The 15,743-nt window shown below is 46.5% G+C and overlaps 1 protein-coding gene and 1 long non-coding RNA gene across 2 annotated transcripts in view; both read left to right on the forward strand.

The window, feature by feature from the left end:
* The first annotated feature begins 722 nt into the window (after nt 1–722).
* LOC310758813 lies at nt 723–1,584 on the forward strand. Its single transcript, XR_014545949.1, has 3 exons — nt 723–857; nt 1,016–1,155; nt 1,314–1,584. It is a non-coding gene; the product is annotated as an uncharacterized lncRNA (long non-coding RNA).
* Nucleotides 1,585–4,208: 2,624 nt separating this feature from the next.
* The window catches only part of SCARA3 (scavenger receptor class A member 3), a 46,561-nt gene continuing 35,026 nt past the window's right edge, over nt 4,209–15,743 (forward strand). The window contains exon 1 of the mRNA XM_083605215.1: nt 4,209–4,885. Coding sequence (XP_083461341.1) covers nt 4,879–4,885 — 7 coding nt within the window. The 5' untranslated portion in view covers nt 4,209–4,878. The remainder of the gene's footprint in view (nt 4,886–15,743) is intronic.

Below are 15,743 nucleotides of genomic sequence, written 5' to 3' on the forward strand. Positions count from 1 at the left end.
TATTTGCAGAAACATTGTAAAATTAATGAATGCTAAAATGATGTTGGATTGAAATGAAGTGGCTTTAGCAATAAGGTTAAAAAGAATATGTAAAAATGGACTGATAATTAGATGAAAATATAAAGTTATAATATGTTAAGATATAGAATTAAGATAAATACAAAGAGGGAAAGGATTTGCTGAATTAACCATGTGAATTGGAATACAAAAAAGGGAGGTGTGAGGAGGTCAGGAAACAAGTAATTGAAATATAAGATACGAAAAGATTGAATTGTTTTTTAATCGTTTTTTATTTCCTCATGTACCGTATTTTTCCCTCTATAACACGCAGATTTTTTCTCCTAAAAAGGAAGGGGAAATGTCTGTGCGTGTTATTGAGCGAATGTGTGGTCCCTGGAGCCAAATGGCAAAAAAAATCAGGCAAAAATCAAATCGCGCGTCTCGGAGAAGGGAAACCTGAAAAGAGGAAGTGGCTGCTTTCCTGCATTCTGCCTCAGGGTCTTACTGCCCACCCTCCTCTGTTTCCTTGCTGTGTTTGCTCAAACGGAACAAAGAGCAGGGAAAGCCCCTCCCCTCCAGGCAAGCAGAGGGGAGAGAGAGAGAGAGAGAGAGAGAGAGAGAGCTGGCTGGCTTGGGTGGGTAGGTGAGGGAAAACTTTTGCCTTCCTTTCCTCCCTCCCGTTATACCCCTCTCCTGCATTCTTAGCCAGCTGCTTCTCTGCCCTCTCGTGCTCCTTGTCCATTCTGTATTTTTCCTTCCTTCCCCACTTAAAATGTGGTTAAAAAGCATGGATCCACATGGATCCTCAGGGTCTTTGCATTGGGTCACCCCAAATTCACCATCAGATCACATAGCATGTCCATGGCTACAGCCTGCCCCCCAAAAATCACACACGCACTGTTGCCTGGGGCTGCAATGGTGCAAAAACGTGGTTACAAAACATGGATCCTCAGGATCTTTGCATTGGGTCACCCCAAATTCACCATCAGAGCACATACCATGTCCATGGCTACAGCCTGCCCCCCAAAAATCACACACGCACTGTTGCCTGGGGCTGCAATGGTGCAAAAATGTGGTTAAAAAGCATGGATCCACATGGATCCTCAGGATCTTTGCATTGGGTCACCCCAAATTCACCATCAGATCACATAGCATGTCCATGGCTACAGCCTGCCCCCCCCAAATCACACACCCACTGTTGCCTGGGGCTGCAATGGTGCAAAAACGTGGTTACAAAACATGGATCCTCAGGATCTTTGCATTGGGTCACCCCAAATTCACCATCAGAGCACATAGCATGTCCATGGCTACAGCCTGCCCCCCCCCAAAATCACACACCCACTGTTGCCTGGGGCTGCAATGGTGCAAAAACGTGGTTACAAAGCATGGATCCACAGGGATTCTCAGGATTTTTGCATTGGGTCACCCCAAATTCACCATCAGATCACATGTCTGTGGCCACAGCATGAAGCACAAAAATGATACATCCACTGTTTCATTCAGAATGTTTTTTCCCTTGTTTTCCTCCTCTAAAAACGATGTGCGTGTTATGGTCAGGTGCGTGTTATCGAGCGAAAAATACGGTATTTTGTATTTTTCTTTGCATTTTTGTATCTTTTTATTTTTATTTTTATTTTCTTATTCTGTAACTCTCTTTTGTCTGTAAAATTTCAATAAATATTAAAAAAAAAAAACAAAGAAGGTAGCCCCACATAGAGCGCATTGCAGTAGTCCAAGCGAGAGATAACTAGAGCATGCACCACTCTGGCAAGACAGTCTGTATTGTATGCTCTTTATTCCCAGAAGTCCTAGGTCAGAGGTCAGCAACCTAAGGCCCATGGGCCAGAAGCGGACCAAGCCACCCACTTGGTGAGTCCTAAAGCAGCGCAGCACAGCGCAGGGACTCTCTTCCACGGCTCCGGAAATCACTTCTGCACATGCCCAGATGCCAAAAATCACTTCTGTGCAGGCGTCTGGGCATGCGCAGAAGTGATTTCTGGCACCGCGGACATGCGCAGACGCTATTTCCGGCGTCACGCTGCGCCAGTCCAGCCCACGGAAGATCTCTGTGGGAGTGATCCAGTGCATGCCCGGTAAGCCTTGTAGACCCTTGTCGTAGGTGCTGCCTGAAACCTGCGTGGTCCCACCCAGAGCCTCATTTGAATGCCTCCTCCCATCTTCCATCTTTTTCCTGCCCCCACCCCCTTCGCTTCATTTACCATCCCAGTGAAGAGTAATGGAGAACTTGAATGCTTGTGAATGTTAGAATGATGTTGGATATAAATTAAGTGGTCTCCAGCTGTAATGCTTTAAGAATATGGAAGAAGGGTATAATTAGGTAAAAAAATAACTAAAATGGTGTTGGATTGGAAATAAGTGGTATTGGCAACAAAGTTAATAAGAATATGCAAAAATGAATTGATAATGGATGAAAATACTGAGTTATAAAATGTTAAGTTATAGAGATAAGATAAATGAAAGAGGGTAAGGATTTGCTGATTTGATTATTTAAATAGGAATACAAGAAGGGGAGGTGTGAGGAAGTCAAAGAAACAAGCAAATGAGTTTTATGTTATGAAAAACAATTGTTTTTAATTTTTCTTGTTTTTTCTGCATGTTTTACTTATCTTTTTATTTTATTTTATTTTTTCTTATTATTATGTGTTTTTGTATATTTGTCTTTGTAAAATCTTAATAAATATTTCTTTAAAAAAAAGAGAGAACTTGAATGCTTGGACACTATTTTGGGATGTTTTGCTTGGCCTAATAAAGACCAGTTATTGATTTTGAGATTTTCCTTATGGACCAGCAAGGCTATCTTTGCTCTGTGTGTGTGTGTGTGTGTGTGTGTGTGTGTGTGTGTTCCTTAGAAACCAAAGTTTGTGAAAACAACTTGTAAGGCACAAATCCAGGAAAGACTTCTACAAACTCAGCCCCACCGAAGGTCCCTAAGGCTTGAAGTGATGATGGCTGCAGTTTTTAAAAATATGAACATGTTCTCAATGTGTTCCAGAACGTTAGAGCTGGCACCTCTACAAGATTTTAATTCCTTCTTTAAATAAAAGAAATGGGCGTTTGGCCACCAGCTCTAGAAATCCCCATTTCAAGAGATAAATGTAAAACTGTGATAAATACACATTTCTATTTATGTATAGGGTCTGTAATGCATCTGTGAGAGATTTTACTTTCTTGGGCTCCATGATCACTGCAGATGGTGACAGCAGCCATGAAATTAAAAGACGCCTGCTTCTGGAGAGAAAAGAGATGACAAACCTAGACAGCATCTTAAAAAGCAGAGACATCACCTTGCCAACAAAGGTCCGTATAGTAAAAGCTATGGTTTTCCCAGTAGTGATGTATGGAAGTGAGAGCTGGACCATAAAGAAGGTTGATCGCCAAAGAATGGATGCTTTTGAATTCTGGTGCTGGAGGAGACTCTTGAGAGTCCCATGGACTGCAAGGAGATCCAACCTCTCCATTCTGAAGGAAACCAGCCCTGAGTGCTCACTGGAAGGACAGATCCTGAAGCTGAGGCTCCAAGACTTTGGCCACCTCGTGAGAAGAGAAGACTCCCTGGAAAAGACCCTGATGCTGGGAAAGATGGAGGGCACAAGGAGAAGGGGATGACAGAGGACAAGATGGTGGGACAGTGTTCTCGAAGCTACCAGCATGAGTTTGACCAAACTGCGGGAGGCAGTGGAAGACTTGAGTGCCTGGCGTGCTCTGGTCCAGGGGGTCACGAAGAGACGGACACGACTAAACAACAAGAACAAGACCTCCATGGCTGAGATGCTTCTGAATCCCTGTTGCTGGAAGCCGCAGGAGGTGAGATACTGTATTGCTCTTGAGTTCAAATCCTGCCTACAGGTTTTCCACATGCATCTGGTTGGCTCCTATGAGGACAGGAAACTGAACTAGGTAGCCCATTGGCCTGACCCAACAGGCTATTCTTAGGCCCCTCCAGAAAGGGCATGCTTGGGGGGTGGGGAGACCCCGGGTCCCCCCCATCTTCCCCCCCCCCCCCACACACACACACTGCCTGCCTCCTGCTTGCCTCTTTCTCTCCCCCTCCTCTCCCCCCTTCCCCGGTGAAGAGGACATTTGTTAGCAATTAGGGCTGGAGGGAGGGGACCCAGCGCATATTTCGGCAAAGCTCCAAGGCCGCCTCGCCTCCCTTTCCTCCCCTCCCTCCCCCACCCCCACCCCCTGCTGGATTTGGGGGCAGCGGCCATGGGAGGGAAGGCTCCAGCCAGCCGGAGAGGCGGCTGGCATATAGAGGAGCCACTCGCCCTGTTTTGAAAGCGCGAGGAAGTTTGTCTGGGCAATGGCCCAGAGGGAGCACGCAGGAGAGGAGAGAGAGCCGTGCGCCCTCAAGGCAGCAGAGATGCTGTTCCTTGCGCACTGACTGAAGGCCACTCTCTGGGGCGAGGGGAGCCAGGCAGGGGATGGATGTTTAGCCAGGAGGAGGAAGGAGAACCCAGCCACCTTCATGGGGCACTGAAGGGGTGAGTCTCGCCGCCAGCTCCCTCGGCGCACCGATGGCCAGGTGAAAAAATGGCCCACTTTTAGCAGCGCTGGATGGAAGCGAGGACCCCCTTCTCCAGGCTGCTGTGGAGCGCGGTGGAAAGGATGTCCACTCCACGCTCCGGAGCCGCGATGCTCTGTTCCCCGAGCCGCGTCCGGTGTCTCTGGGATGCGTTGCTGGGATGTGGCGCGACCCTCTGAGCTCCATCCTCGAGGACCAGAGACGTCTGGCAAGCTGCGCCTCTCCACCTGCAAGGCCTACTGGAGTCAAACCTCCCTCGCTCGCTTGCTTGTTTCGGTAGAAGCGGCTCGGACTGGGTCGTAGTGGTCGCAGTCCTCCTCCGGGTGAGGATCATGAAAGGTGAGTCGGAGGCAGCGAGGCTGCTGTGTTCCGCAGAGCTATTTGTCGCTCCCACTACAAGACAAAACAGTGGCGACCCTTCTGGAAATGAAAAAAAAGTATCCCTTTAGTGATCTGAGGTTTGTTTAGAATTGATGCAGCTCTTCAGAGCCACAGTTATGATCTGTCACCTACCCTGAGGTTCGCACTGGAGAATGTCCCGGTGGACATTAACGAATCTGGGCAAAGGCATAGTAGATCTGTTTGGATTTTCTGCTTTGCGCGTCCAATTGACTTGGGGTGGCCCAGACTGAACGCATAGCACCAGCTACAGATAGGTAGCCGTGTTGGTCTGCCATAGTCAAAACAAAAAAAATTTTTTCCTTCCAGTAGCACCTTAAAGACCATCTAAGTTAGTTCTTGGTATGAGCTTTCGTGTGCATGCACACTTCTTCAGATACACTGAAACAGAAGTTGCCAGATCCTTCTATATAGTGAGAAGGTGGGGAGGGGTATTACTCAGAAGGGTGGTGGGAATGGGTGATTGGCAGATAGCGGTGATGAGCCTGTTGACGACTCTTAACGACTGCAATAGGTCTTACAGGAAAAAGCAAGGGGTGAGGAGGTGAAAAATGGCTTTTTCATGTATAATGAGATAAGAATCCAATGTCTTTGTTCAGACCAGGTCTCTCCATGGTTTTAAGTTTGGTAATGAGTTGCAATTCAGCAGCTTCTCTTTCCAGTCTATTTCTGAAATTCCTTTGTAGTAATACAGCTACTTTGAGATCTTGTATAGAATGTCCTGGGAGATTGAAGTGTTCTCCTACTGGTTTCTCTGTGAGAGGAGTCCTGGGTACACTTCTGAGCCTGAAATCTTGTGATTGACTCTACAGACATGATGTTAGCCACAGTCAACAGCTTGTAGTGTCCAGGTCAAAGGAAGGACTAGTCCCACTGTGTCCAGTTCTGGGCACCACAATTTAAAGAGGATATTGACAAGCCGGAAGGTGTGCAGAGGAGGGCAACAGAGATTCTTGGTTCTGAAAACCAAGCCTTACGAGTAATGGTTGGGGGAGTTGGGGATGCTTTAGCTGAGATTCCTGCATTGCAGGGGGGTTAGGCTAGATGACCCCTGGGGTCCCTTCCAACTCCACATTTCTATCATTCATGGCCATCCTGTCATTTCTTACGAAAGGCTGTGTTTTGATGTATTTCCCCCCCTCCCAAAAAAAACCCCCAGCTTCGATCCAAACTAGGGCAAAAGAAAACCCCAGCTGCGTTTTAAACTGGTGATGCGCCCACAGCCTAAATCTCCAGGGCGCTTAATTCAAAATGAGCGTCCCCTTTGCAAATGCCGGAGACCCCGAGATGTTTGTGCCAGAGAGGCAATGCAGGGGGAGACTGGGCGAGGAAGGCAGTCAGGAATTGCTACCAGGGGTCTGAGGAAACTCAAGAGGCGGGCGAGGGGGCGGGAGAGGCGGAGCCGGTGTGCGGAGTGAGTCCGGGGTTACGCAGAGGGCTCACAGCTCTGGCTACAACAGCGGCTCATTGCTTGCCTTCCAGTCCTCAGGACACACACCCACCCACCCCCTCCCACTTTTCCCCCCTTTTTGTCTGACTTCAGAGATCAAAAGTACAGCTCAGATTTCAGAGTGCAAATTACCAGAAAAACAGATGGAGGGGACGGGACGGGACTGTTTCTCGTCCGTGCGCAAGGCGCATCATTTAGCGCTGATAGTAGTCATAATTGCGGGCTTGAAACTTGACCCCGCGAATGTCGCTGGGTTCCTGGTGCAGGAAATTGCAGAAGCGCCGTTTGAATCTGCTCTTGGCCCAGGCAGCTTCTCGGTCCTGAACACGCCCTGAGGTTTCCTTTCCCCCTCGCTCTCATCCTGTAAGCGCCACCCTCTGGGATTGCTGCGGGCCGGTTCTGCCGCCGTGGAGTCACAGAATTGTAGAGTTGGAAGGTACAGGAATCACAGCTGAGGAATGCCTTAATCCGAGGTTTCTAAGCAGAGGTTGGATAATCACCTCTCATGGATGCTTCAGCTGAGATTCCTGCATTGCAGAGGGTTGAACTAGATGCCCTTTGGGGTTCCTTTCCAACTCTACAATCACTACCTGACTTGTGGGAAAATAGCAGCGCTAACCCCACGTAAAGGTAAAGGGACCCCTGACCATTAGGTCCAGTCGTGGCCGACTCTGGGGTTGTGGTGCTCATCTCGCTTTATTGGCCGAGGGAGCCGGCGTACAGCTTTCGGGTCATGTGGCCAGCATGACTAAGCCGCTTCTGGCGAACCAGAGCAGCGCATGGAAACGCCGTTTACCTTCCCGCCGGAGCGGTACCTATTTATCTACTTGCACTTTGATGTGCTTTCGAACTGCTAGGTTGGCAGGAGCAGGGACAGAGCAACGGGAGCTCACCCCGTCACGGGGATTCCTGCGTCCCCCCTAACCCCACATACCTGGGAGTAAACTTACAGATTTCAATAGGACTTCTGAGTAGAGCAGACATGGTTAGAAGTGCACTGTTAGAGATGTATTTATTGTTGCATTTTGTGGCCTATGTAGGCATTCATTCTTTGTGTGTGTGTGTGTGTGTGTGTGTGTGTGTGTGTGTGTGTGTGTGTTACATACACAAAGACGCCCTGACCTACATCCTAGTGTTGAGACATGAATGCAGCGCAGAACTAGGGCATCATCAGATACCATGGATGGGGCAGTCAGTGGGACTTCCTAGTCATTAGGAAGACAATGGACTCAATTGACTGGGAAGGTCTCATAACGACCCAAGAAGAGCGCTGCTGGATGAGGCCAATGCCCAGCGTGGTCTTCTCACAGTGACCAACCTGATGCCTCGATGGGAAGGAGGATCAGAGCCCAAGAGCCACTCTCCACTTTCCGGCAACTGGGATTCAGAAGCAGTACCATGGATGGCCTCTGTTCTAAACGAAATCTGCCCTTATTCCCTTATGGGGGACACAAGAGCCGATATAGAGTCCTTACGTAGGTTCCCTGTTGGTAGGAGAAAATAACAGAGGCCAAGCAGAGAATATTGAGAAGCAAAGCAGCTAGTAAGCCTGATCTTTATTGATCTGTTGCAACAGGGTCCTCACTCACGCAGGAGGAAGGAGGAACCCAGAACAATGGGGCGCAAGGTCTTATATAGACATTTTAAATTCCCTGCCCTAGAGCTCAAGATCACCCCTCCATACATCATACCTACATCACAGAAAAGGAGGTCTACAGCAGAAATCTGAATGCGTTGTTTATCTCGTCTGACAGATTACCTGTTAATGCTCACTTGATTGGACACCCTGGGGAGCCTGGCTAGTCTTTTGTAATGATAAATACTTAGTTCCTGAGCCAGGTCACAGGCTCACCCTATTCAAACACAGACAGACATACCCTTAAGACAGGATTTGTGAAGGAAAAGACAACGGGGAGGCTTTTCCATTTTCCTTTGACCTTGCAGAGAAAACATTTGGTCAGTTTGGGAATCAAAAATGGTTTCAGGTCGGTCTTCCTGTGCTGATCTATGTACGTGCTTGGTTGGTACATTATATATCTAAGACCTTAAAATTCTTATCACAATTTATATCCTCCTTCACAAATCTGTCTAATCCTCTTTCAAAGCCATCTAGTTTGGCAGCCATCACTGCCTCCTGTGGCAGGGAGTTCCATAGTTTAACAATGTGTAGCATGAAGATGAAGTTTCTTTTATCTTTCCCGAATCTTCCAGCATTCAGCTGCATTGGATGCCTGCAACGTACCTCCTTTTTGCAAATGAATGGGAGCTGGGAAACCAGACCAGACCCTGAGTCATTCTTCCAGATCTGTGGATTCCAGCCCCCTGCCCTAACCCAGCTGATACGCAGAACAATCCCTGTTTCTTTGGCTTAAAAGCTGCTCCTGTCCAAACAAGAACCGGAGCTCTGTTCGTCTTGCACGCACTGCAGGCTTCATTTTTGGCTAACAGAACCCCGTCATTACCAGATCCCCAACCCGGAGTTTACAATAAATAAATAAATAAATTAAAGGCCTGCATCTCGCAAACCCACCAATCCTGGGAGTTCAAGCTAGCAATCATCTCATTTCCAAATGGAGGGCCTGGTCGTTCCTTGCTCTCCTTCAAAGGCCTCCTGGAGTTCACCCTGATTTTTGTGGACCTCTTCCATGCTATAATCACTCAGAAGAGAGACGATCTGCAATCATGAGTATTGGTCTGGACTTTGATGAGCATTTGTGCAGATCCCAGACTGGGTCTGGAGCTTATTAATTTGATGATGATGATGATGATAACTTTGGGCAAATAAAGGGGAGTGTGACAGAGGTTTAGAAAACTATGCACAGGCATGGGGAAAGTTGGCAGAGAAACATTTTCCTCTTCTCAGCTCCTAAACAAGTCCCCCGTGAGGATCATCCAGCCAAGCAGGCAGATTCACTTGGACAAAAATATGGTCCTTGGGGGGGGGTCTCTCATGGAACTTTGAAGTGTCAGGCATAGCTCTAATGGCTTTAGCCCAAACGTAGCAGAGTTTTCCTGCACAGCGAAGAAGCTAGTTGAGGTGGAAATGACTAGTCAGCTAGACTAAGAATAACTATTTACAGGATTTATTAAAAGGAAAAATAAAACCAGCAGAGTTTCTGCATACAAAACAAAGCAAAATAAATCCTTTCTTTCTCTCTCTCTCTCTTAACCATACACAGCACTCCTACTCCTAACTCCTAACACACCAAACTGTGCTAGCAATCCCTAGATAACAGAGTTGAGTGCTGGTCGTTAACCAATCAGAGTAAGTAGTTTCTTGGTCAAGCTGACCTTGGCTTTCTGCCAAGAGTAAATTGACACGGCCTTGAGTTAATTGTGTGAAGCCAGAATCTGTAAGTTTCCCATGAGAACCAATTAACAGAAACTGAACACCCCCTCACAGATTCTGCTGGACAATTAACATCAAATACACCTATGTAGGAGATTATTTTTCCAGGAAACCTAAACCCTTGCACATTCGCTTGTTCTTTACCTTTGCCAATGGTTTAGTTAACACATCTGCTACATTTTCTTCACTTGATACATAAGTACAGGTGATTACATTGTCTTGTACACAGCAACGCACATTTTGGTATTTTACAGAGATATGTTTGGAACGCGATTTGAAACCCTCTGTTTTACTTAAGGTTATACAAGCTTGATTATCAATGTAAACTTGTACTGGTTCTCCACAATTTACATTTAAATCTGTTAACAAATGCTTGAAATAAATCACCTCATTGCACAATTCACTCAACGCGGCGTACTCTGATTCCGTTGATGATACACTTACAACGTCTTGCTTGCGTGACCGCCAGCTGATTAAAGCTCCACCGACCATTATGACTAGTCCTGTGACAGATTTTCTATCCGGCAAATTTCCCCAGTCACTATCACAGTAGCAACTCAACATTTCATCCTCTGAAGAATTTAATTGTAACATATAGCCAATTGTCTGTTTGAGGTATCTCAGAACTTGTTTTACCCCTTTCCAGGCATTTAGTGTGGGTTTTGAGACCAATCTACTTAATATGCCTACTGCATAGCTAATATCAGGTCTGGACCACTGTGCTAGATACAATAAACTTCCAATTACAGAATGATATACATCAGGATGTTCAAATTCAGGACTCTCATCTGTATGAAGTGTTTTTATGAAACCTGGATCCATAGGCACCACTGCCCCTTTGCAATCCTGCATCCTGTATGTAGTCAGTAGTTGTTTAACTTTGTTCTGCTGACTAATTAGGCAGCTGCCATCTTGGGCCCAGCACACTTCCAACCCTAGATATGTCCTAACCGGGCCTAAGTCTTTCACTTTGAACTTACTGGACAATTGCTTGGCAAACCTTTTAGTTTGTTTATCTGTTTTGCAAGCATACAATACATCATCTACATAAATCAGACAAAACTCTTGATCACTGCCTGTACCACGTACATAAACACAATTGTCAGCTGTACTCTGCTTGAAACCAAATGACACTAAGGCCTCATGGAAACATTTGTTCCAAGATCTTGCAGCCTGTTTGAGACCATATAGAGCTTTGTTTAATTTCAACACTCTATTGGAACCTGTCTCATAACCAGGCGGTTCGGCTAGATACAGGTCTTCTGATATTGATGCATGTAAATATGCAGTCTGGATATCAAAATGGTTTAACAGGAGTTTTCTCTTTGCTCCAAGCGTTAGAATCAGCCTTACACTGTCCCCCTTAGCAGTAGGGGAAAAAATCTCGTCATAATCTTTTCCAGGCCTCTGAGAGTATCCTTGAGCCACTAAACGAGCTTTGCATTTGTACTCTCCTGTCACCAGAGGTTTAAGTTTGTACACCCACCTGCAGCCTACAATCTTTGCCCCCTCAGGCGCTGCTACTGGTGTAAAAACCTTGTGCTCATTCAGAGAGGACATCTCTTCCTCCATTGCCTGCTTCCAGAGCTCTGCCTCCTCTTTTGGTAACTTTAACACCTCCTGAAAACTCTTGGGCTCTGCAATTACACTAAACACATTTGCAGTATCTGGAGAAAAACGCACCGGAGGCACTCCTTTGTTTTGTCTTTTAGATCTTCTGGGAGAAAATTTTTCTTCTGACCCACTTTCCTCCTCAGAACTACGACCTCTCTTTTGTTGCTTAGCAACTGGTCTCTGGCTAATTCCACTTTCTTGAGAGCTCTTATCTGAACTTTCCTCCCCCTCAGACTCTGATTCTCTATGTTTACCTTCAGAGTCATGAAGCTCCTGGGAAGGTTCAAACCAAACCTCAGTATTGGCATGTAGTCTCTCCCAGCCACTATGTTCACAAAAACTGGCATTCCTGGAGATCACAATGCCATTTGTCCCTTCAGCAAAGCGGAAACCTTTTCCCAGCTCCTGGTAACCCACAAACACTAACTGTTTGGTCTTAGGATCTCCCTTCTTTCTCATTTGTTTTGGAATTAATACCCAGGCTTTTGATCCAAACACATGCAAATGGTCAATTTTGGGTTTTTTCTGAAACAATTTAAAGTATGGAGTTGTACCTATTGTTTGATGAAAGAGCCTATTTTGGAGATAACACGCGGTGAGCATGCTCTCCCCCCAATAAGACATGGGCAAATCAGCATCATCAAGCATGGCAAACATCATGTCTTGTAAAGATCTGTTTTTTCGCTCTGCAACGCCATTCTCCTCTGGGGAAAAAGCGTTCGTTTTTCTATGCCCAATGCCACGCTTTTGTAACCAATCTCTAAAAGCATTTGACATAAATTCGCCACCTCTGTCCGTCTGAATCCTTTTGAGTTTAATGGACAGAAATCTTTCCACAGATGCCACCCAGCCTTTAAACTTAGTGAACACGTCACCCTTATTCTTCATGGGAAAAACCCAAGAATAACGCGTGGCGTCATCCACAATTGTTAATGAAAAACGCGATCCACCCCTGCTTACAGCAAACGGACCAATTACGTCCATGTGAACCAGCTGTAGCGGTGACTCACTAACTCTGTCACTTCTGGGGTAAGAGACTCTGTGGGTTTTAACCTTTTTACAAACATTACAATCAAGGTACTTGTTACAACTCTTTAAATTACCCCCATCAGCCAATTCAGACATTTTTAGTACACTTTTCCAGCAAGCATGCCCCATTTTCCTATGCAATAAGTGCACACAGTTGTCATGTATAGCTTTGTTATTCACTGCAGGCTGAGATTTACTGACTACTGCTGCAACTTGAGATCCCGCTTTAAGCCAAAACAAGCCTCCCTCTGACTTAGCAGTGCCTAAAGTCTCACCAGCCTTCTTAATAATGCAACTGTCTCCTTCAAAATACACTTTAAACCCAGCTTTTAGCAAACAATCTACAGACATCAGATTGCTCCTTAATGAAGGCACATAAAGTACATTTTGCAGGCATTCATGAAGACAAGGAACAAAAACTGCACCCCCCGAAATCACTTCGGAAGTACTTCCGTCTGCTAGAGCCACCTGGCTGCGCTGTGCTGAGTTCTTGGAAACAAACAATTCATCTGAATTTACGATGTGCCGAGACGCTCCCGAATCAACCACCCAGACAGCTTGTTTCTCATCAGCAATCTTGACCTCGGCGGTCACCAGCTGAGCCGACTGTTTTTGTTTGAAGAACTTCTTTTTCCGCTGCTGCTGCTGCTGCTGCTGATCTCGTCTCTGCTCCTGCACCGGCAACTGAGACTTGACCAACTCCGGACATTGTCGTTTTAGATGCGCTGAAGACCCACATCGGAAACAACGCCTAACAGCAAACGCAGACTCCTCACCGGCACGCTGCTCTTGCTTCACCCCTGGCACGGCATGAGAACTCCTTCCAAACCGCCCGCCTGTAGAAGCCTCTGCAGCCAACGACCTTTCTTGCCTCTTCTGCCACTCTTCAATCAAACGCCCAGTAACGTAACTGACTGATAAATCACGCTCCTGTATGCCTTCTAGAGACAAAACTAAATTATCCCAGCTTTCCGGGAGAGAACTCAAAATAATAGCCACCTTCTCCTGCTGGTCTAACGCACAGTCTCTTTCCTGTAGCGCAGCAAACTTTAACTGTAAACTGTGTAGGTGTTCCTGCATTGTAACCCCAGGCTGTAACATTGCCTTGTACAATGCCTTGCGAATGAACAGCTTGGAAACCGCTGTCTCACGCACATGGAGTTCTTTAAGTGCTTGCCACACACCTCTAGCTGTCTTTATTCCCCTCACATACGGCAACTGGGAATCTTCCAGCCCCAAGACAATTGTGGCCCTTGCTCTTTGGTCTTTATCGAGGTCTTCATCATCAGGCTTTGCAGGAAACTTACTCACCACTTGCCAGAGACGATCCCTCTGCAGCACTGCCTGCATGCGTTCTGACCACAGCAAGTAATTGGAGTCATTCAGACGCTCAAAAGCCATCTGAACTGGTTGTGAGGCCATCTTGAGAGCGATGTCCCTGGAACCCGGAACCAGCTACTCACGACCACCGAGAGAGAAAACAGGAACCACAGCACCCAGCACTCACACGCTGCAGCTGTTGTCCTTGTGTCCACTGAGTCACCAGCTCACCACAGTCAGGAACCAGCCAGTGTCCATCTGCTGCACCAACAGGAACAACAACTTCTGGAACTACTGGAACCAACGCCGTTGATGCTGACACCACCACAACTCAGGCTGGCAGCACAATGCCCATAACCTCATGGAACTTTGAAGTGTCAGGCATAGCTCTAATGGCTTTAGCCCAAACGTAGCAGAGTTTTCCTGCACAGCGAAGAAGCTAGTTGAGGTGGAAATGACTAGTCAGCTAGACTAAGAATAACTATTTACAGGATTTATTAAAAGGAAAAATAAAACCAGCAGAGTTTCTGCATACAAAACAAAGCAAAATAAATCCTTTCTTTCTCTCTCTCTCTCTTAACCATACACAGCACTCCTACTCCTAACTCCTAACACACCAAACTGTGCTAGCAATCCCTAGATAACAGAGTTGAGTGCTGGTCGTTAACCAATCAGAGTAAGTAGTTTCTAGGTCAAGCTGACCTTGGCTTTCTGCCAAGAGTAAATTGACACGGCCTTGAGTTAATTGTGTGAAGCCAGAATCTGTAAGTTTCCCATGAGAACCAATTAACAGAAACTGAACAGTCTCTTCCAACACGGCAGCTCTATGATTCACACGGTGCTTTGGAATTCAACACCACAAATTCCTGTGGCGTCTCCTAATTTTTATGGCTTCAAAGTGAGATTAGACAAATTGAATAAGGCTATCAGTTTCTATGCCTCCAGGCAGAGAATCAGCTTGGCCCCTTCCTGAAACAACTCATTTGGTAGGAGGAATAGAAGTGTAATTGTAATTATTATTATTATTATTATTAATAATAATAATAATAATAATACCCTGCCCTCCCCAGCCAAGACCGGGCTCAGGGCAGCTAACACCCGATATAAAAACAAATTGATTCAAATACAAATTAAAAACAAGATTAAAATACAACATTAAAACATTAACATACAGCCTCATTTCAATGGAAACTCAAATCAAAAACTTTTGGGGGGATGAAAACGTCACGTCTTCACCAAGGCCAACTATCCAGACTGGTCCAGAAAAAAAGCCAGGGAAGTCCCCAAATAGGAGTTCCATCACAGGAGGAGAAAGGAAAAAGAGAAGAGGGAGAGGGAATCAAATTGCAGCGTTGGCAGGGATCCCCAGAGGTCATCTAGTCCAACCGCAGGAATCACAGTGAAAGAACCCCCAACAGATGGCTATCCAGCCTCTGCTTAAAAACTTCCAAGGAATGATAGTCCGTCACCTTACGAGGGAGTCCGTTCCTTTGTCAAAAAGCTCTTACTGCCAGAAAGTTCTTTGGCATGTGCAAGCAAGCTTTTGAGCTGCACAGGTCTCTTCGTCGGGCACAATGGGAAACACAAGTAGATCACAGGTACTCCTTTGGCAGATCCTTTCCACAGAGTGCAGCGTACGCCTCTGTCTTTGGACCCCAAATCTCCAGGGTGCCCCTCAGCGCTAAGATTTTCACCTGGCAGCCCTCGGTCCTTCAGATGGCAAATATTTGCTTGCCTTTGCCGCAGGAGGATAAACACGGGTGCCAGGTCTGCTGCTCTGGAAAACAGCCTGCACCTGGCCGGACAGCTTCTCCCTTCCCCTTGTTGATGTAAGGGAAGATGGGGCTTTCATAAGCTGTTGACCCAAGGAAGCCTGTCAGATGTTGAAAGGCTCTTTGCGAACCCGTTTGCTGGATTGATTTCGTCCCACATCAAAGTCTGGGCACTCAAGCCCACGGTAACCATGAGAATGCCACGGGGGTGCAAGGCCTGGGGGAACACAACGCCCGCCCTCTGGGCATCCACCTGGGTGAGGC

The sequence above is a fragment of the Podarcis filfolensis genome, assembly GCF_964270895.1.
Source record: "Podarcis filfolensis genome assembly, chromosome: 3".
NCBI classification, from domain to species: domain Eukaryota; kingdom Metazoa; phylum Chordata; class Lepidosauria; order Squamata; family Lacertidae; genus Podarcis; species Podarcis filfolensis.